Genomic DNA, 21,536 nt, shown 5'->3' on the forward strand with positions numbered 1-21,536 from the left:
CCGCTTGGGCTGCTTCCGCTTGCCTCCGTCGTCCTCCTTTTCCACCTCTTAGGGAACTTGCCACGTAAAACGCTGCCGGCGCACTAATCCGTGCCCCGACGGGGACCGTTCACGCTGTGACCGAGGGCTGCCTAACTTTTTGCGATTTCAAACTTGGGCCAGGTCTCGCATTCTTCCGGTCCCGGTCGAACCCATCACCACCCTGGTCTTCCGGGTTTTTTGACGGCCACCCTGGAACGAGCACACGTCCTTGATTGAACCGTCCTCCTCCAGCACCGCAATCCATCCAGGCCGGATGTGAGAAAACCGCTTCACTTCCCGACGACTTTAACACAAAATTAACTTTTTCTTCAGACCCGAAATTCCAAAATTGGGAAAAATGACGCAGAGCGAAAAAAAGTTCAACCTCACGCACCAGTTGCTGCGATCAATCCTCTGTACGTGCGTCAAACGCGTTCTGACCTGAAATCCCTTTGATCACTTACATAAATTTTCAGGGAGCGACAAGATTGAAACTACTTTTATAAAAAGTGACAAAAAATTTCGGAGCTGTTTTGGTTTTATTGAATATCTCAGGATTAAAATCGAATTTTGGAGATCTGTGAAAGTCAAAAGAAGAGGCATTGTGAGCTGCATAAAATTGCGTTCTTAACTCAATTTGGCCCAAAATGCACGTAAGACAAGTTAGCATGGCGGCGACGAACTGGCGGTTAGGACTTTTTGAAAACAAACTCGAGGTTAATTTTTTATTCATTGCAAAAAAACGGCATTTGAATATCACGTTACTCTAAAAACTACTCAAAGTATACCTAAAAATGTGCTCTTCTATCATAATTATGAACAGAAAAGTGTCTTAAAAGCTAGCAGTAGTTCAAGTTTCAAAAATCCCAGACACCAATTATTTATTTGAAATTTGTTTAGCTGAATAATTTTGGGAAATTTAAAGAATTAAACTTGCAGAAATTCTCTGATTTATGATAAAGTTTCTATGATTTATGGATAAGCTTTTTCAATTTAAATGAGAATTTTGAAATTTAATTTGCCAACATATTTTCAAAACAAAGTCCGCCCTATACTCCAAATTAATCAAGAAAACAATCTGTAGAAAAAGTGAAATGATTTTTTTTTTGCTTTGGGTTTTCTCATAGGGAAATTTGAATACTTTAATAAACTTTGAGCAAAACATCATAAATAGCCGTGTTTTTTGCATTTACTGATATATCCAGAAAATTTTACCACATTGTAAAATGCTTAGTAAACTTGATTTCAACATGACATGGTTTATATCCCTATGGAAAATGTTATATTCAGCGGTAAAAACCATTTCTGATCTCTGTTTTTCATCATTTCATAAATATAAATTGACAAGACAACTTTTTTTCGATGGATCAAATATGGCCCTCTAGGAACAAGCTGTCAAGTAGGACCTCTTCTGTCAAGAAAAGCCGCAATGTTAATCTATAAAAAATGCATTTAAAGCCCTTTGTGGTTGTACAAAGAGGCATTGTACTCAGAAAAATAAAGCAGAAAAAGCTAAAAAAATTTTAAGTACCGAAATTTCTAGTTTTGGGATTTAAAATGATTATGAATTTTTTGAATGATCAGGATTTTTCATACATTTAACAATACAAAAACTTTTTCTTTAAATCTTCCGAAATACATACTATTGTGAAAAGCTTGCACAATAGTACGTATTTTGGAAGTTTTTTTGTTAACTACAATATGGGATCACAGCTTTCTGAAATTATATGTTTTTTAATGGTCATAAATTTTACAAAACTACGTATTAAGGAAAAAACTACAATTTGTAGTTATTATTTGTTCAATTGTATATTTATTCAAAATACTTAAAAATTGCACAAAAATTACTTATTTTTAAGTGCAGAAAATCTTAGTTTGTACAATATGAGTAAAAAATAATCGGGAATATTTCCATTAAAATTAATAATACTTTTTTCACAATTTACACAAATGTACGTATACTATAAAAACATTTTAATATTTTCAAAAAGTTTTATCTTTTCTTTCAAATCGTTTGAAAAAAAAAAAAAATTAAGTACATTTTTGAATATTCGTAGTTTTGTTAAAATATTGAGTATTTTACAAGAAATGTATTTGGGTAATTCTCCGCCAACTCACACAGCAGTTGCCCCGCCCCTTCTTCGATTTGCGTGAAACTTTGTCCTAAGGGGTAACTTTTGTCCCTGATCACGAATCCGAGGTCCGTTTTTTGATATCTCGTGACGGAGGGGCGGTACGACCCCTTCCATTTTTGAACATGTGAAAAAAGAGGTGTTTTTCAATAATTTGCAGCCTGAAACGGTGATGAGATAGAAATTTGGTGTCAAAGGGACTTTTGTGTAAAATTAGACGCCCGATTTGATGGCGTACTCAGAATTCCGAATAAACGTATTTTTCATCGAAAAAAAACACTAAAAAAGTTTTAAAAATTGTCCCATTTTCCGTTACTCGACTGTAAAAATTTCTGGAACATGTCATTTTATGGGAAATTTGATGCACTTTTCGAATCTACATTGTCCCAGAAGGGTCATTTTTTCATTTAGAACAAAATTTTTCATTTTAAAATTTCGTGTTTTTTCTAACTTTGCAGGGTTATTTTTTAGAGTGTAACAATGTTCTACAAAGTTGTAGAGCAGACAATTACAAAAATTTTGATACATAGACATAAGGGGTTTGTTTATAAACATCACGAGTTATCGCGATTTTACGAAAAAAAGTTTTGAAAAAGTTGGTCGTCATCGATCATGGCCATTCATGGTCACCCGCGACAGACACGGACGACGAAACAAAGAGAAACGCAAAAAGTAACTTTTTCAAAACTTTTTTTCGTAAAATCGCGATAACTCGTGATGTTTATAAGCAAACCCCTTATGTCTATATATCAAATTTTTTTTAATTGTCTGCTCTACAATTTTGTAGAACATTGTTACACTCTAAAAAATAACCCTGCAAAGTTAGAAAAAACACGAAATTTTAAAATGAAAAATTTTGTTCTAAATGAAAAAATGACCCTTCTGGGACAATGTAGATTCGAAAAGTACATTAAATTTCCCATAAAATGACATGTTCCAAAATTTGTTACAGTCGAGTAACGGAGAATGGGACAATTTTAAAAACTTTTTTAGTGTTTTTTTCGATGAAAAATACGTTTATTCGGAATTCTGAGTACGCCATCAAATCGGGCGTCTAATTTTACATAAAAGTCCCTTTGACACCAAATTTCTATCTCATCACCGTTTCAGGCTGCAAATTATTGAAAAACACCTCTTTTTTCGCATGTTCAAAAATGGAAGGGGTCGTACCGCCCCTCCGTCACGAGATATCAAAAAACGGACCTCAGATTCGTGATCAGGGACAAAAGTTACCCCTTAGGACAAAGTTTCACGCAAATCGAAGAGGGGTCGGGGCAACTTTTCCCGATTTCGTGTGAGTTGGTAGAGAATTACCCATTTATTATTATGAAAAATTCCCGATCATTTGATACCTATATTGCAAAAAACTATTTTTTCGGAAATACGTAGTTTTGAGAAAAAAAAAATAGATTCTGTAAGTTTTATTTGAATTTAATAAATCGAAAGTTTTATTCAAGTTTTATTAAATTGTTTCGATAAACAGCATAAACTTATTGAAACACTCAAGAAACATTGCATTTCAAAAATACTTGGAAAAATAAGTATTTTGTAAACATTTTCATATAATTGTAATTGTAATGAATAGCTGTCAGCATGCTGATTCCAAAACATTACAATCTTTTAAAGTTTGGATGATTTTTCGTAAGGAAAGGTGGAATTAAACCTATAAGATTGTAAAATAGAATTGTTTTGAATTGCATGATAATATCTTTCGAGCGAAACTATTTTTTTCGATTTAAATTGCCAACTGCGCCATTCTCTAGATAACTCAAGTAACATTTTTAAACCAACTAGCCACCACCTAGTTTTATTAGGGTTTTATGGTAGCTTCTTGATTGCTTAATTGTTTTATTGTGGCATTTACCGCAACCAATAGGCAAGAGCTAATTAATAGGTTCTAACAGGGTTTTAAGCCTCGGACATAAAACCTTGTGACAATAAAAGCTAAATGGCTTTCAATAAGGTTTTATGAAAGTTTTAAGAGAGTCTTGAAAACCCAATGGCAATGTCATGCCAAACGGTTTTATCGCATGCTTCTTTAAAACCAAGGGTGTTTTAGCTGTCAAGTGCCATTAGACACTTGGAAAAAGCTTAATTAAAACTTAAGAAAAAGCTTTTAACGTGGCCAATTAGCAGTGCATGATTGAATGTGATTGACCGCCATCTTGGTTGAAAAAATAGAGAACTGAGAAATTTGTTTTAAATTTGACGAAAACACTCATTTATGCTGAATTTCTGGTATAATTAAAATAGCGATAGATAATTATAAATAATTAATTTTTTTAAAAGAATTGCAATAAATATTTTTTAACATTAATAACTATGATTACAAATAATGATTTTTTATGAAGCGAGTTGATCTTTTTGGTTATATCACCCCTACATTTATCAATAAATCCAATATCTATTATTTATCATCGCCATTTCATGCAACACAGAAAAAAAGTTGAATTTTGGAATGTTGAAAATTTGGTAGGTTGAATATTACCTCTTTATTTGTGTAATATTTCATAAAAAAATGTGTAAAAATGTGAACCTGATGAATATTCATCAAAAACTGATGAAAATTCATCATTTTCTGGGGTAAAATTTATCATTTATTTTGCCACAAAATCTGTCACCATTTCCTGATGAATATTACCATCATTTTTTTCTGTGTAACCATCTCCATTTTATCGTGTGGCAAAACAAAAACTTATTTTTTTGCCAAAATAAAATCTATTTGGCATAAGTCGTTTGAAGACGTATGAAATGTCACTTTCTCCTAACTCCTAACTAGGTTTTAACATAGGTTTTATCAAGATTCAGATGTAAAGCCTTGAACTCCTATGTAGGGTTTATAAATAGGCCGTGAAAACCTTTTGCGGAGATCCTTTTGGGTTTTAAGTGGGGTTTATCAAGGTTCTGGGGAGTTTGTTACGACTAAAGGGTTTTAATGTTGGTTTTGGCTGATAGGTTTTATAGCGGTTGTGACCGCTTTGATAAAGCCTAAAATGTTACTTGGGAAGGCGCTGTATGCCAATGACACAAATCAAAATCACCATGCTTCTCCACTTCAGTACATGCCGTACTACCGATCTATGGAGTCACATGGTATTTAACATCTTCATCCAGCAACTTAAAGCAACTCACCTCGGAAAGTACAGCCGCACAATTTCGCCCTCATTGCCCTGGATGTGATAGCTGCAGGAGGTGTTCGGTGGGTACCAATGCGCCACGCTGAGGAAGATTCCTTCGGACGCACTTGTGGCCTTCAACGCATCCGAGCTAAGCAGCCAATCACAGGCCCCGTGCTTCGTTCCCACGGTTTCCACGTGCCCGGGCCAGTTTCCGACGTTAAAGTGGAACCCGGTGTTGAGGAGTGGACCCGCCGGGGACGACACAAACTCCACGTACATGTGCTGGGACGTTCCTGGAATGGGTGCGTGGGAATAAGTGCGTAAGTGCGTAATGTTATTATTGTTCAATCCTGGGAAACTTTGGGTCATGTGGAAAATGTTACACTGGAATTATTCTCTGGGAAATTACAAGATTTTCTTTTATTGATACATATCGGAAAAAAATAATAGTTTAAATAATTTGAATTTCTTTTTAACAAATCTCACAAAATAAGCAACCGATTTCCCAGAGATACCTGCTGAAAGCTGAACTCGCTTACCGATGATGCTGAAGGGAAACTTTCCCATGCCGCAGAATTTGCCGATCGGTGGCGCGTGCTCGTCGCGGCCATCGTACACGGCCAGCCAGTCGTACGGACAGTGATCCGAGCCGGAGCCAATCTCCTTCATCGGGCATGTCATGATGTTTTCACACCTGGCACGCGCCCAAGGGGGTGGGGAGAGACAGAGAGAGAGGAACACATAAATAGGGTTAAAGTTAATTACAGATGTCGGGCGGTCCATGCAAATTCACTGTTATATTGTACAGACCACTCTCAGATTGTTTTTAAATATTCTGTTCTTAGGGATAATTTTGCTTTCTGATAATGATCCAAGGTTTCGTGGGACTATCGTTAAAACTTTTTTTTCGGTTTGTGGTCCCACCATTTAAAATTTGTTAAAAGATTTAAAAGGCTATGTTTCATGAAAAATGCATAATTAAACGTTATTGCAATTTAAGCAGCTTATTTACATGATTTTTTTTTCTAATTTTGAAGAAGAGAGAGACAAAAACTTGAAATAATATTTTTACTTTAGATTTCGAAGCAAAAAATTAAACTTGCGTATTTTTGGTCCATGATAACGAATCCAAGGTCTTTAATTTTTGAACATTTGAAAAAAAAGTATTTTCAATGATTTGCAGCTTGAAATGATGATGATTTGAAAATTTTTCATTTTAAAATTTTGTGTTTTTTGTAGCTGGGCAGAGTTATTATTCAAAATGTGAGAATATTTAACAATGTTTAAAAAACCAATAAAAAACTACGTTTTTTCCGATTGTTTGAAAATAGAAGTGGTCGTTACATCCCTCTTCCAAACTTCAAAAAATAGTTTGTTTTGGAATCGGGATGATGTCAGCTTTCCATTGCAATTAAAATTACATGATTTTTTTTTCATCTTAATTACGATTTTTTCTGTAATATCCTAATACATTGTTTCTTGAGCTTTATATGGGTGTTTCAATAGATTGTAGTCTGTATTAGTGATCAAAACTAGACAAATTATTAAAAAACTTTGATAAAACTTTTGAATTTTCAAGTAGGGGAAAGTGGGGCAAGTGTAACAAGCTAAGGAAATGCTCGTTATGACCCATTAAAAAGTTTAAAAAATCTGTCGGATTTTATTATAATCATCTTATTCTAGGTTTTGACTAAGACTTTGTTAGAACAAGTGTAAAAAAAAACCTGTTTTTTAAATGTAAAAAATTGATTTTAAAATTTTTGATTTTCTGTATGTTCTACTCAACTAGTGGGGCAAGAGGAGCAATGCATGAAAAAACATATTAATTTTCTAACAATTGAACTGTTATCACTTAGATACATCAGATTAGAATGTATTTGAAAGGTTTCTTCCATTTTTAGATTAAATAATAATATTTTACTAAAAAATTTATCGTCTTTATGAAAAAAAAAATCTTTTGATGAAAAACCCACTCGGAAAATAATCTGGTAAATTTGAGTGTCTGGCGCTGGCGGACGTTTGTCGTGCAGTTCAGACACACTTGGCACACTTATCCTAGACAAGTTTTGCGTAACGCCAGATGAGTCTGGCGAAAATCGGGCGAAAGTTCTGCCAGCTGTCTGGCACAAAAATCAACCGGTTCAATCGGTTGAACCGTGCACGACCGGTTTGTGTCATATACGCCAGAAATCATGGCAGAAATCTGGGGTAAATCTGGGTGAAATTCTGCCAGATGGCTGGCGCAGGCACCCAGACGAACGCCAGAATTGTGCCCGCCATTTCCGACCGGGAATAGTAAATTTTCATAATATCACTATATTTTGTATGGACAACTTTTTTAACAAATTCTATCAGTTTTTAAGTACTTACATGTATTTATTGCCCTATAAAATTTGTTGTTGCAGCAATTCGTATTTTTTTCCATACTATAAATTCATATGGTACACTTGCCCCACCTGAACAAAGTTTTTTAAAAGCTCTCAATAAAAATAATCAAAAGTTAAATCATACTTTGTAATAGGTGCATGTCATTGGTAGGGACACTACTGATCTAGGAAAAAAAGCATTTTGATAAAATGAGCCTTCAAACGAACCCTCAGCCTTATTTTGTACTTTCCAAATATTATAAGAAAACAAAGGTTTTGAAAAAAAAAACTTCATTAAATCTTATGCCCCGTGGCGTTTACGTCGTTTTAGCGGTTATGTGGTAGCAGAATCAGTTAATTGCATTGCTAGCAACAATTCCTCATACTGGAAATAATCAAAATTGTAAAAATTACGGCCGTACGAGCGATTGTTCCTCTTGCCCCATATGGTCGTCTTGCCCCATCTTCCCCTACTCGTACATTCAAAAAATCATCATGATAATAAAATAATAAAAATTTTCATTAAAACTATGTATTTTCGAAATAAACTCAAAATTTTAATTTTAGCAATACAGCAATTCCCCACGAAAACAGCATGGAAAAAAACAAAAGTGCTCGGATCGGGCTCAAAATTTTTCTGGGGGTTCCCTGGCCGAAATAATTAGACCCGTATTTTTTTGTTTGGCCATTAGGGTGACCTACGGCGTATTAGGGTGGTCTGAAAAATGGCGATTTTCGTCGATTTTCGCAAAAACCACTTTTTTCGAAAAATCATAACTCCTCGCCATTTTAACCGATTTCAATTGTCTTATACGCAAATGAAAGGTGATAAGTTGGCCTTTCAAAGAAAAATAGTAAGAAGTTTCAAAAATGTAGCCTAACATATGAAAAGGTCGAATGAAACTTTAAAATGCCGTTTTGACGGTGTCTGGACCAAAGAGCTTATGTCTGGAAATATTTTTATCGGATTTCCCGGACATTTTTACATAACATACCAAAAAATGGGAGGAGTTCATTAACAGGATTTCGAGATATGAGTTTTTAAAAATAAAATCCGTGTTTTTTGACGCGCCGCGCGCAAAAACCGGAGAATGACGAAATTGGCAAAAATCAACTTTTTTCACTAAAACGGCGATAACTTTAAAATTTCAGCGATGACCTATAGATGTTATGGTACCAAAATTTTTGTATTTAAAAGACGCAACTTTTGGTACCCAGACATGTATAGGTCATCGCTGAAATTTTAAAGTTATCGCAGTTTTAGTGAAAAAAGTTGATTTTTGCCGATTTCGTCATTTTCCGGTTTTTGCGCGCGGCGCGTCGAAAAACACGGATTTTATTTTCAAATCCTCGGAATCCTGTTAATGAACTCCTCCCATTTTTTAGTATGTTATGTAAAAATGTCCGGGGAATCCGATAAAAATATTTCCAGACATAGGCTCTTTGGTCCAGACACCGTCAAAACGGCATTTTAATGTTTCATACGCCTTTTTCATATGTTAGGCAAGATTTTTGAAACTTATCACTTTTCATTTGCGTATAAGACAATTGAAATCGGTTAAAATGGCGAGGAGTTATGATTTTTCGAAAAAAGTGGTTTTTGCGAAAATCGACGAAAATCGCCATTTTTCAGACCACCCTAACACGGCGTAGGTCACCCTAATGGCCAAACAAAAAAATACGGGTCTAATTATATCGGCCAGGGAACCCCCAGAAAAATTTTGAGCCCGATCCGAGCACTTTTGTTTTTTTCCATGCTGTTTTCGTGGGGAATTGCTGAATATTGGTATCAAATGATTGGCAATTTTCTCAAACTTTTTGAATGTGGGTAATTCTCTACCAACTCACACGAAATCGGGAAAAGTTGCCCCGACCCCTCTTCGATTTGCGTGAAACTTTGTCCTAAGGGGTAACTTTTGTCCCTGATCACGAATCCGAGGTCCGTTTTTTGATATCTCGTGACGGAGGGGCGGTACGACCCCTTCCATTTTTGAACATGCGAAAAAAGAGGTGTTTTTCAATAATTTGCAGCCTGAAACGGTGATGAGATAGAAATTTGGTGTCAAAGGGACTTTTATGTAAAATTAGACGCCCGATTTGATGGCGTACTCAGAATTCCGAAAAAACGTATTTTTCATCGAAAAAAACACTAAAAAAGTTTTAAAAATTGTCCCATTTTCCGTTACTCGACTGTAAAAAATTTTGAAACATGTCATTTTATGGGAAATTTAATGTACTTTTCGAATCTACATTGTCCCAGAAGGGTCATTTTTTCATTTAGAACAAAATTTTTCATTTTAAAATTTCGTGTTTTTTCTAACTTTGCAGGGTTATTTTTTAGAGTGTAACAATGTTCTACAAAGTTGTAGAGCAGACAATTACAAAAAATTTGATATATAGACATAAGGGGTTTGCTTATAAACATCACGAGTTATCGCGATTTTACGAAAAAAAGTTTTGAAAAAGTTACTTTTTGCGTTTCTCTTTGTTTCGTCGTCCGTGTCTGTCGCGGGTGACCATGAACGGCCATGATCGATGACGACCAACTTTTTTAAAACTTTTTTTCGTAAAATCGTGATAACTTGTGATGTTTATAAGCAAAACCCTTATGTATATATATATTAAAATTTTTGTAATTGTCTGCTCTACAACTTTGTAGAACATTGTTACACTCTAAAAAATAACCCTGCAAAGTTAGAAAAAACACGAAATTTTAAAATGAAAAATTTTGTTCTAAATGAAAAAATGACCCTTCTGGGACAATGTAGATTCGAAAAGTACATTAAATTTCCCATAAAATGACATGTTCCAAAATTTTTTACAGTCGAGTAACGGAAAATGGGAGAATTTTTAAAACTTTTTTAGTGTTTTTTTTCGATGAAAAATACGTTTTTTCGGAATTCTGAGTACGCCATCAAATCGGGCGTCTAATTTTACATAAAAGTCCCTTTGACACCAAATTTCTATCTCATCACCGTTTCAGGCTGCAAATTATTGAAAAACACCTCTTTTTTCGCATGTTCAAAAATGGAAGGGGTCGTACCGCCCCTCCGTCACGAGATATCAAAAAACGGACCTCGGATTCGTGATCAGGGACAAAAGTTACCCCTTAGGACAAAGTTTCACGCAAATCGAAGAGGGGTCGGGGCAACTGCTGTGTGAGTTGGCGGAGAATTACCCATGTAACAATACTTTTTTTAATTATTCAACATTTCTACAAAACTACGTATTTTTGAAATAAAAACTCAAAATTTTAGTGACTGCAATGTAGGTATCAAATCATCAGGATTTTTGCAAACGGTTCGAAATTTATAACACTTAATTAAACTCGATTACCAGAAGATCTTGGAAAAAAATCACTTCGGATAATCGAGTCACGATTTTTAATTTGCTTTGTCATATTGTTGACTTTCGAGCTTATAGTATGACCCCTAAACTGCAATATTCCAAAATTCAAGATAATGAAAATAGCGGTAATGAAATATTGAAAAAATGCATTTTGTTATTTAATAGGTAACTTTTGAAATTTGATTAAAATGGGGTCACAGAATTCGAATTAGATGTAATAAGTAAAAACCCCTTTTATTTTTTATTCATTATTCGACTATCTGAAGTCCCGAACAAACCTTTGAATAATCGAATTTCGGATAATCGAACTTCAGATAATTGAAACTTAGGATAATCCAGTTTCGACTGCGTTCAAAATTATAAAATTTTCAAAAAAGAACTGATTTTTTTTACAATATGAGTACACTCAACCCATATATGGGTCATTCCATGTCAACTGGGTACACTTTTGGGCTCGACCTCACCGGTTTGGACCAAACTTGGAGGGCACGTTCATCTATCGATAGTTAACAGAAATCCCAAGTTTGGTCCTGGTTGGACCATCCCTTTATTTTTGGCACCGCCCTCTTTTTTGAAAATTTTCTAAAAAACATTTTTTTCTTTTGATCATAACTTTGCATCTATTTGAGCAAAATATTTTCTAGAGGTTGAATTGTAAAGAAAATTGTCCAAGGAATTCGCTAAAAATAAAATTTCAACCCTTAAATGCCCCCTTATATAATATTTTAACGTTTTAAGTATCAAAATTCAGTTTTGACCAATTCCTTATATTTTTTTTTATCACCATCGTGTTTTCCGGACAATTTTACAATATACATGTAAACCTCAAACTAAAATGAACTATTGGCGAGATACAGCGATTTTACTGAAAAAAGTTTGATTTTGCGCAGCACTCTGTCCTATGAATTCAAATCCGAAATAAGTTTCTCACATATAAAAACCAAACTATGCGGGATTCATCCCTTTTTGTTGAAAAGTACTTCCGAGTGCTGCGCAAAATCAAACTTTTGCCTTCCTCACCGAGGTAAGGCTATAATCCTGCTCTAAAATTGAACTGTTTTATTTAAAGCTCGAAAACCCACCTTGATGTATACATATCGACTCAGAATCGAAAACTGAACAAATGTCTGTGTGTATGTGTGTGTGTATGTGTGTGTGTGTGTGTATGTGACCAATAATGTCACGCAGTTTTCTCAGCACTGGCTGAACCGATTTTGACCAAACCAGTCGCATTCGACTTGGTTTAGGGTACCATACGGTGCTATTGAATTGTTTGAAGTTTCGATAAGTAGTTCAAAAGTTATGTATAAAAATGTGTGTTCGCATATTTTCGGAAGTTGAATAAATGGCAGTAAACTGAACCAAACATCATCATGTTTTACATCGTTAGTTAGGTAATTGAAAGACCTTTCCAACGAGTCCAAAACATTGATAATCTGGCAACCCTGTCTCGAGTTATAACCACTTAAGTGATAATTATGTACTTTTTTGTAGCCGGATCTCACTTAAATGCATGTAAACAATGTCCAGATCCATCATTCGACCCATCGTTTGTTAGGTAATCGAAAGACCTGTCCAACGAGTCTAAAACATTGATAATCTGGCAACCCTGTCTCGAGTTCTGAACACTTAAGTGATATTGATGTACTTTTTTGTAGCCGGATCTCACTTAAATGTATGTAAACAACGTACGGATCCATCATCCAACCCATCTTTGGTAAGGTAATCGAAAGACCTTTCTAACGAGTCTTAAACATTGAAGATCTGGCAACCCTGTCTCGAGTTCTAACCACTAAAGTGATATTTATGTACTTTTTTGTTGCCGGATCTCACTTAAATGTATGTAAACAACGTCCGGATCCATAATCCGACCATCGTTGGTAAGGTAATCGAAAGACCTTTCCAACGAGTCTAAAACATTGAAGATCTGGCAACCCTGTCTCAAGCTATGATCCCTTGAGTTATATGTGTGTTTTTTGTATTCCGGAACTTAACGAAATCAGATGAAATTTGTGTCCAAACTCATCATATAACATCTCACCCTTTGTTGGAAAAGAGTGAGGAAGGCACCAACCACATAGGTGGATTAAGTTAGTTTTTTCAGTAAAATCACTGCATCTCGCCAATAGTTCATTATAGTTTAAAGTTTTCATTGATTATTATGTAAAATTGTCCGGGAAACACGATGACGATAAAATAAAAAAAAATATAAGGAATTGGTCAAAACAGAATTTTAATACTTAAAAAGTACAATTATAATATAAGGGGGCACTTAAGGGTTAACATTTTATTTTATCGAATTCCTTGGACAATTTTCTATAAAATGCAACATCTAGAAAGTCTTTTGCTCAAATAGATGCAAAGTTATGACCAAAAGAATTTTTTTTTTAGAAAATCTTGTTGTTTATTCGACCGTATCAAGAAATTTTTAGGTTAGGTTTGGCTTTCGGTCTGTTTGGGGGAAAAAAACACTTGTATGTTTTCTTCATACAAGTGTTTTGATTCCCCAAACAGACCGAAAGCCAAACCTAACCTAAAAATTTTAGAAAATCGTCAAAAAAGAGGGCTGTGCCAAATATGGAGGGATGGTCCAATCAGGACCAAACTTGGGTACAAAAACTATTTAAATAAAATTTGTACCAGCCTTACCATTTTCGAAGTGTACGAAAAACTATTAGTTTTTAGTTACCCTTATTGTAACACCAGCATTTTGAGTTAATTTAAAAAATAATAATTGCCTTTCAAATACATGAAAAAATTCAGATCATTCGATACCCAGATTGTTAGAATCTACAATTTTTAGTATTTTTTGAAAAATAAATAGTTTTGTGGAAATTTTTTGTATTTTCATAAAAAAAATATATCTTTCGAAATGTTTTGAATACTCCGGATAATTTGATACCAGAATTGCAAAAAAGAGAAAAATCAAATCAATTTGCATTGCATTTTAAATGCAGGAAACTTTCATGTAGGTTATTCAAGTTGCAATGGATAGCTTACATCATCCCGATTGCAATACACTATAATTTATTGAAACTCCCATAAGCTTCAGTTGAGCACGCATGCCCCATATGCGGATGGACCTATGGAACTCGGATTCGTGATCACGGACCAAAACTACCTCTTAGGACAAAGTTTTCACACAAATCGACTTTTTACGATTTCGTTTGAGTTGGCAGAGAACGCCTAGACTCAAATTTCATTGATTGCAAAGGCAACTCATGTTTTCGAGATCATACACTCACAATGACCCATTTACATTGTTTTGCTTGAACTTCTGCATCCTAGATAAAATAACCCATAAGAACAAGGTTTAACGCAATCCATAGACTAATTGAGACAACATTTCGGATATTTGCATTGCGTTTTGGCCTGGATCCTGGCCCCGGATGTACCCGCCTGGAGGATGTTTTCTCACCTCTGACCGTCGACGGCAAACTGCTCGTTCTGGATGTACAGCTTGATGAAGGGCAGCCGGGTGTGGAGCCGGTACCGGCACTTGAGCGCCCGCGGGTAGATTCCCGGGTAGGCCGGCGACTGGACGTAACACGTTTGCAGCCGGCAGTCGCGGAACTCGCGCTCACAGTACGACCTGGAAAAACAGATGCAATGTCAACATCATCATCGTCGTCGTTCGGCGTCACGATCCCCGAGCAATGAAACAAAAATATGCATAAATTTCATCAACTTTAAAAGGTTATTTATATTCATTGAATAAATCAATTTTGGTAAAAGCATCGCGAAATGTTTCCTGCTGACGCTGGCTGCTTCTGGATGCTGCTGATTCCATCGGCTCAGGACATCGTCATGCATTCTGATTACCTCCCACGGCAGATGCAAGCATGTGCATCAGCAGAAGCATCACAAACCACGACGACGACGACGGAGAAGCTTTATTCAAACATGGCAGGCAGCATAAGTGAACCGCCGCACATTAGGCATGTATTTGGCTTCCCCCTTTTTAGAGTGAAGTCCACTTGGCATAATGTGCGCGAGTGAAAACGTATTTTTGGCATAAGAATGTGAATTGTGATGTTGTTTTGAAAGTGAGAGACTCAAAACGGTAACAAGAAGAGTCATCATTTTGAATCACAGTAGAATCTATTTTGAATGAGACCTATTTGAATTTTGAATGTTTTTTTTATAGAATTGTTTTTTACCTTAGCCAAAACTACATGTTTTTTTTCACACGGTCCACCCCCACTCACTCTGCTGCATTCAATGCTTACCCTTGCACCACCTCGCCGCGCCGGTTCGGATAAAGCTCCGGGTGGGGACCGTATCGATTGAACACTTCCATCTGTTGTTCCGCCCGGGAGTCGAAGGCAAAGTATGTCTGCAATGAAAATGAAAACGAGGAGAACAACTATTAATTGGGTATCATCATCATCGCTCATAAATGTTGCGCTCTGCGCGGCGGTGGAGACAAATTTGTCTGAGCTGCTGCTATATTTTGCACGAATAACTTTTGCACGGAAATTATTGATGCTCCGGCTAAACCGGACGATGCATTCATTGAGCGTATTTTTGCATTAATAGGTGATGATCTATCGATGCATGTTTCCAGTTATGAAACTCGTCGTTGTGCACGTTTGATTCTTTATCATGATTTAAATACATCTTGAATAATTCGATATAAATTCAAAGATGCAGCAAAACTCAAAATGTGCCAGATAATGTGGTGCTAATGAAAATAGAAGTTAGAAGAACTAAGAAATGTTAGAAAAATTAATCAAAATTACCTTTTCTAGATAATTTGCTAATGTTAACTTAAAAACTTCGATTGAGCCTTTGATTTTTTCAAATGACGTATAGAATTTTGGCCATTCAAACAGAATTGAATATTAGTGAATCCTCTTCCAATAAATAAAATTTATTACTTAAATCTTTACCAGCCATGCGCATCCACGTTCATCTATGGGGGTAGCAAAAACAAGGGGGTGCGCATGGTTTTTTAATATGATTACATACTTTGACTAGAGAATTTCAAGAAGAAGATTTCCATTCATTACTATCATTTTGAACTCAGCGGTCAGCAGTTGAACTTGTAACCGCTTTTTTTCAAATGTACAATAGTAGTTTATGCAATAAGTTGCAAAAAGAGGACTTTTTCAGCACGAGTTGTACATTTATCCAATGAGGATCAAATACGACGAATGGTGAAAAAATCAAGTTTTGCAGCGAGTATCATACAAAGTTTTTTGCAATTCCGAAAAACACCATTTGAACAGAATTATAGGATAAATGTCCATGCATTGAGTAAATGAATCGTTTGAATCAAAAAAATGTTGAAAAGTCTAACTTTTCCAAACAAGTGCAAAAAAGTTAAACTTTTCAGCATCCATTTGAGTGCTGTATCGTCGTTCATGAATGACAGAAAAATTAAGTAGTTTCACGACGCAACTGCAAATAGTAGTTTATGCAACAAGTTGCAAAAAGAGGATTTTTTCACCGGTTCATCGAGTTGGATAAATACGAAGAGTGCTGAAAAAATCAAGTTTTGCAACGAGTTCCATACAACATTTTTTGCAATTTCGAAAAACATCCATTGAGTGAAATTTTAAGTCTAATTTTCATATATTTTGTCAATAAATCATTTAAATCAAAAAAATGTTGAAAAGTGTTACTTTTCGAAACAAGTGCTGAAAAGTTCAACTTTTCAGCACCCATTTCAGTGCTGAAAAGCAGAACTTTTCAGCATTTATTTTGAAAAGTGTAGCTATTCGATTTTGCTATTTTTGGTACAGAAAAGTAGGCTATTTCGTCGTTCAAGAATGACAGGAAAAGTAAGTAGTTTCACGACAGAATTGCAAAAAATTATTTCAGTTGGCTTTGAAGATTCAAGTTAATATAATTACAAACAAATGAGTGGTTTCTGATAAAGTTGGTGATTTCTAATGACAAGAAATAGTCACAATTTGATCCCAAATAAAACATTATTGAAAAATTAAAAAAGCTGTATATTATAAAGAAATTTAATATGACAGTGTACCTTCGAAAAATAGTTTGAAGAGTTATGAACTTTGAACAAAGAATTAAAAAAAAAAATCATATGTATACACCCAAAACTGGGCAGCACTTTTCTGAGAGAATAATGGCCTTGAATCAAAAGAGAATAGTGGAACTAGTTACTTTACGGAGAGAATTTTTCCCTCGAGGTATATTTGCAAAAAAATTGATCTATCGAAACAAAAAAAAAAACAAAAAGGTTCAACTATAGGAATTGAATCTGGTACCAACTTATCTACTTGGGCTACCACAGCTTGGTGACCGAGTAGTTTTGTTCAATTAACGAATGAAAACATGTGTTTTGAACGTGTGAGTTGGTGGCATTATTCTTTCGAGTTCAGCATTGTACCCTCAATACATTTTGAGGGAACGATTCTATTGACTCTGTATTGTGGGCGTAAGAATGTAAAATTTAAAACTTCGTTTTAAATCATTTTAAATTGCAATTTTGCAATCGCATTATCAACTTCGTCAACTAATATTGAAATGATTTACCCGAAGTTTCTAAATAAATCAAAATTGAGACCTTAAAATTAGGTTTATTTCCAAACGCACGTTAAAAAAGTTGAAATTACAAAATATATTGGTTTGGCTGTTAGGGTGATCTACACCGTGCTAGGGTGGTCCCAACAATGGTTATTTTCGTAATTTTTAGAAAAAAAACATGTTTCAAAAAATCATAACTCCACGACATTTTGATCGATTTTAGTTGCCTTGGACGCAAATGGAAGGTGAAAAGTTGGCCTTTCTAGAAAAAATAGTCTTAAACCTGAAAAAAATCCAACCCAACGTTTAAAAAGGACGAATGAAACTTTAAAATGCCGTTTTGACGGTTTCTGGACGAAAAACCCTATGACTGAAAATATTTTTATCGGATTCCTTGGACAATTTTACATAACCTACTCAAAATGGGATGTGTTCATTAACATGGTTCCAAGATATGATTTTTTGAAAATAAAAACTTGGATTTTTATTTTCAAAAAATCCTATCTCATAATTCTGTAAATGAACACCTCCCGTTTTTGAGTAAGTTACGTAAAATTGTCCAAGGAATCCGATAAATATATTTTCAGACATAGGCTCTTTGGTCCAGACTCCGTCAAAATGGCATTTTAAAATTTCATTCGTCTTTTTCATATGTTGGGCTAAATTTTTTGATCTCCAGAGGGACCATCCATAAACCATGTGGACAGTTTTGGGGGGGAGGGGGGTATGGCGATTGTTTACGCTCCATACAAAAAAGTTTTTTTGTATGGAAAATTGTCCACGAGGAGGGGAGTGGGGGAGGGTTGCCCAAAAAAGTGTCCACGTGGTTTGTGGATGGTTCCAGACTATTTTTCCTATACAGCAATTGTCGGAGAGCGAAAGAAATCAGGCGACTGGTTTCTAAGAAGTTCAGATAGAGAATGTTTATTTAAACTGATTTAACAAATAAGGTTAACTATGATCGATTCCAAACTCAAGGCTTGCTGCACTCCAACACTCCTCCTCAAGCTGCGTTGGTTTGGAACTCTTCAACTCCTTCAACAGTTTCACAAGCTAGATCTTCAGCAGCAGCGACCATCAGGAACCGGAGCGGCTCTGGTCGTCTCCCACGTTCGGCATTAGCTTCATCCGCTATAGCAACTTCTGGCAGGTCTCCGACTGCGCCACGTTTTCGGCTTGGTCCTGATGATCGTCGACCTGTTCCTCCGAGCTCCAATTCTTCCGTGGCGTTCGGATACCGCTGCGTCCGCTCAGCGTCGGTCTTGCCCGTCTCAATCCGGTTGCTCCTCTTGCGTCCCAGAGTGGACGCACTGATCGCGATGTCAGTCCGTGTGTTAACCGCAACGTACAGCAAAGCACTAACGAGACTCTGGTAGTCGTCCTTCCGGGGCAGCGATTCTTCCTCCTTTTGCTGGCGTTTCGGGTAACCTTGATCAATCCTCACAGCGATCGTATTGATGTACGCGCTTCGATCCAGCCAGAACCGTCCGTTCTGCGATCTGTCGAACGATCTATCGTCGGCCTTCTTCCTCACGAACAAACAGGGGTCCGCATCCGACGGCTGGTACTCCAAGTTTCGCAGCACGTCAGAAATCTGCTGGTTCCGGACGCGTCCCGCCTGCTCCAACCCGTAACAGCATTTCTCAAGAAAGTAGACATCGCCCGGTAGCATCGTGCCGGACTCAAATCTGGCCGAGTTCTCGTACAGGAACTGGATCTCCTCCTTCAAAACACGCATCCACTTCTCGTGGTCCGAGCACTCCATCACATCAGCAAACGTACGGGAATCCCAGCGCACCTGGAAAGGCTCGACCACGTCCCGAAAGCGGATCGCCCAAGTCGAACGATGAACACTTCGCCCATCTTGCAACTCCTCCTGTCTCTCTGCTGTCCGGATATCGACGTCTTCGGGCGACAACGTATCATCAACGTCGTCCGTATCATTCCGTCCGTCGCCAGACACCTTCGCCTCGAAACCGCTGGAGTCTGCTTCGATCGGGTCATCAGCGTTCTCCTCGCCATCGTAGACCGCACCGGCAGGATCCTCACCGCCGTCGTGTTCACAATCGGGCACTAGAACAACGGGCACGTCATCAGCCACACATTCTTTCGGGAAGACTTTAGAAAACGGATAAAGAACGATACTTCCCTGCGAAGGTTCGGTTTCCCGAACCTCCTGATGTGTCATAAAATGACAATGTCGGCTGATGGTCCACTCGTGCGTCTCCGGATCGATGGAACGAGACGAGCGACACTTGCGCTCCGAGACTCCATTCCGCCACAGCGCTTCACGAACCGGCCGCATCTTGTAGAGTCCGCCGGCCATCGCCGCGGATCCAATCACCTTGTTGTTCTTGAGAATCCGGCATCCGTTCGCATCGAAGTCGACCTTGGCCCCGCAGGCAGTCAGCTTCTTCACAGAGATGATGCTGGTCTCGAACTTGGGCACGTACATCACATCGGACAGGACAACGTCGTTTCGTTTGCCCTCCGGAGACTCCCAGATCAACTTACATGAGCCAACACCCTCCGAGGTCGTCTTCTTGCCGTCCGCAAGGTAGACGTCCTGCTTCACGCTCCGATCCATCGACACGAAATAATCAGGATTGACGCACATGTGGGACGTAGCCCCCGAGTCGATGATCCACACGTCACGGCCGCTTTTCTGGTCCAGCGTCAAGAACGAAAAATTCTCCTTGACGTCCTCGTGAGCCGTCTTCGCTTGGGGCAGGTCCGGCTCGGCCTCCCACTGACTCGACTCACCGTTCTTCACTCGACAAAACTTTTCCTTGTGGCCCGGCTTCTTGCAGAAATAGCAGTTTAACACGTTCTTGCGCTTCTGATGGTCAACCTTGAGAACGGATTCGCCGGCTTCGCGAGTTCCACTTTTGGCCACCTCGTCCACCAGTTTCATCTTGACCAGCTCCAGAGTCAATTCCTCGTCGGACCTCGCCTCCAAAGCCGTCGTAAGGGTGTTGAACGAGCTTGGCAGACTCCGCAGGATCATTGCCACGCACAGGTCCTCGTCCAGCTCTTGACCAGCCATCGCCAGCCTCTCAAAAATTTCTTCCATCTGCTGGACATGCTGCTGGATGTCCTCTCCTTCCGAGTACTGCATCCCGCACAATCGCTTCAGCAGAGCCACCTTAGACGTCAGGGTGACCGTCTCAAAGTGGTCCTTCAGGGCGTTCCAGCAGAGCTTGGCCGTCGTCGCATTCTTGATGAGCGGCAACTGGGTGTCCTCCATCAGCAGCCCGATCGTGGCCCGCGCCCTCTGGTCGCCGTTGTCCCAAGCTTCAATCTCCGCCGCGTTGAGCACGGCTTGGTCCGCGCCAGCAGCACCATCCGATCCGGAACCGACAGCCGCTCGCCGTGGAACCGGCTTCGTTCCGACTACGTACCGCCACAAATCGTCCCGAATGAGCAGGAACTCCACCTTCCGCTTCCAGCTGCAGTAGTTGGTTCCGTTTAGCTTCACCACTCCAATCCGGTCCATCTTCAGTGGGGGTCTTGAAAATTTGCTTCGTGAAAAAACTTCTTGATGTTTGTTTCGTCGCCTGGTTACAGGTGCAGGCCCATAACCTGTCGGAGAGCGAAAGAAATCAGGCGACTGGTTTCTAAGAAGTTCAGATAGAGAATGTTTATTCAAACTGATTTAACAAATAAGGTTAACTACGATCTGTCCCAAACTCAAGGCTTGCTGCACTCCAACAGCAATTCCCCACGAAAACAGCATGATTCCAGAAAAAAGTTCTCCGATCGGGCTCAAAATTTTTCTAGGGGTTCCTTGGCTGAAATAATCAGACCCGTATTTTTTTGTTTGGCCATTAGGGTGACCTACACCGTGTTAGGGTGGTCCAAAAAATACTTAAAATGACCTTCAGTCTCGAGATAAGATTTTTTGAAAATAAAAACAGGGTTTTGTCGAAAACGGGAAAAAATCATCTTTTTTCACTAAAACTGCGATAACTTTAAAATTTCAGTAATGACCTATACATGTTAGGGTAATAAAAATTTTTGTAATTGAAACGCAACTTTTGGTACCCTAACATGTA

At 37.7% G+C, this 21,536-nt stretch overlaps 1 protein-coding gene across 1 annotated transcript in view; it reads right to left on the reverse strand.

Annotated features, from left to right (window-relative positions):
- LOC120419928 (uncharacterized) overlaps window positions 1–21,536 on the reverse strand; it is a 157,512-nt gene that overhangs the window by 4,128 nt on the left and 131,848 nt on the right. Inside the window, exons 4-7 of the mRNA XM_039582793.2 lie at window positions 15,216–15,322; window positions 14,405–14,578; window positions 5,812–5,966; window positions 5,286–5,565 (exon numbers count right to left, since the gene is read on the reverse strand). Of these exons, the coding sequence (XP_039438727.1) occupies window positions 5,286–5,565; window positions 5,812–5,966; window positions 14,405–14,578; window positions 15,216–15,322 (716 nt within the window). The remainder of the gene's footprint in view (window positions 1–5,285; window positions 5,566–5,811; window positions 5,967–14,404; window positions 14,579–15,215; window positions 15,323–21,536) is intronic.

The sequence above is a fragment of the Culex pipiens genome, chromosome 2, assembly GCF_016801865.2.
Source record: "Culex pipiens pallens isolate TS chromosome 2, TS_CPP_V2, whole genome shotgun sequence".
Taxonomy (NCBI): Eukaryota; Metazoa; Arthropoda; class Insecta; order Diptera; family Culicidae; genus Culex; species Culex pipiens.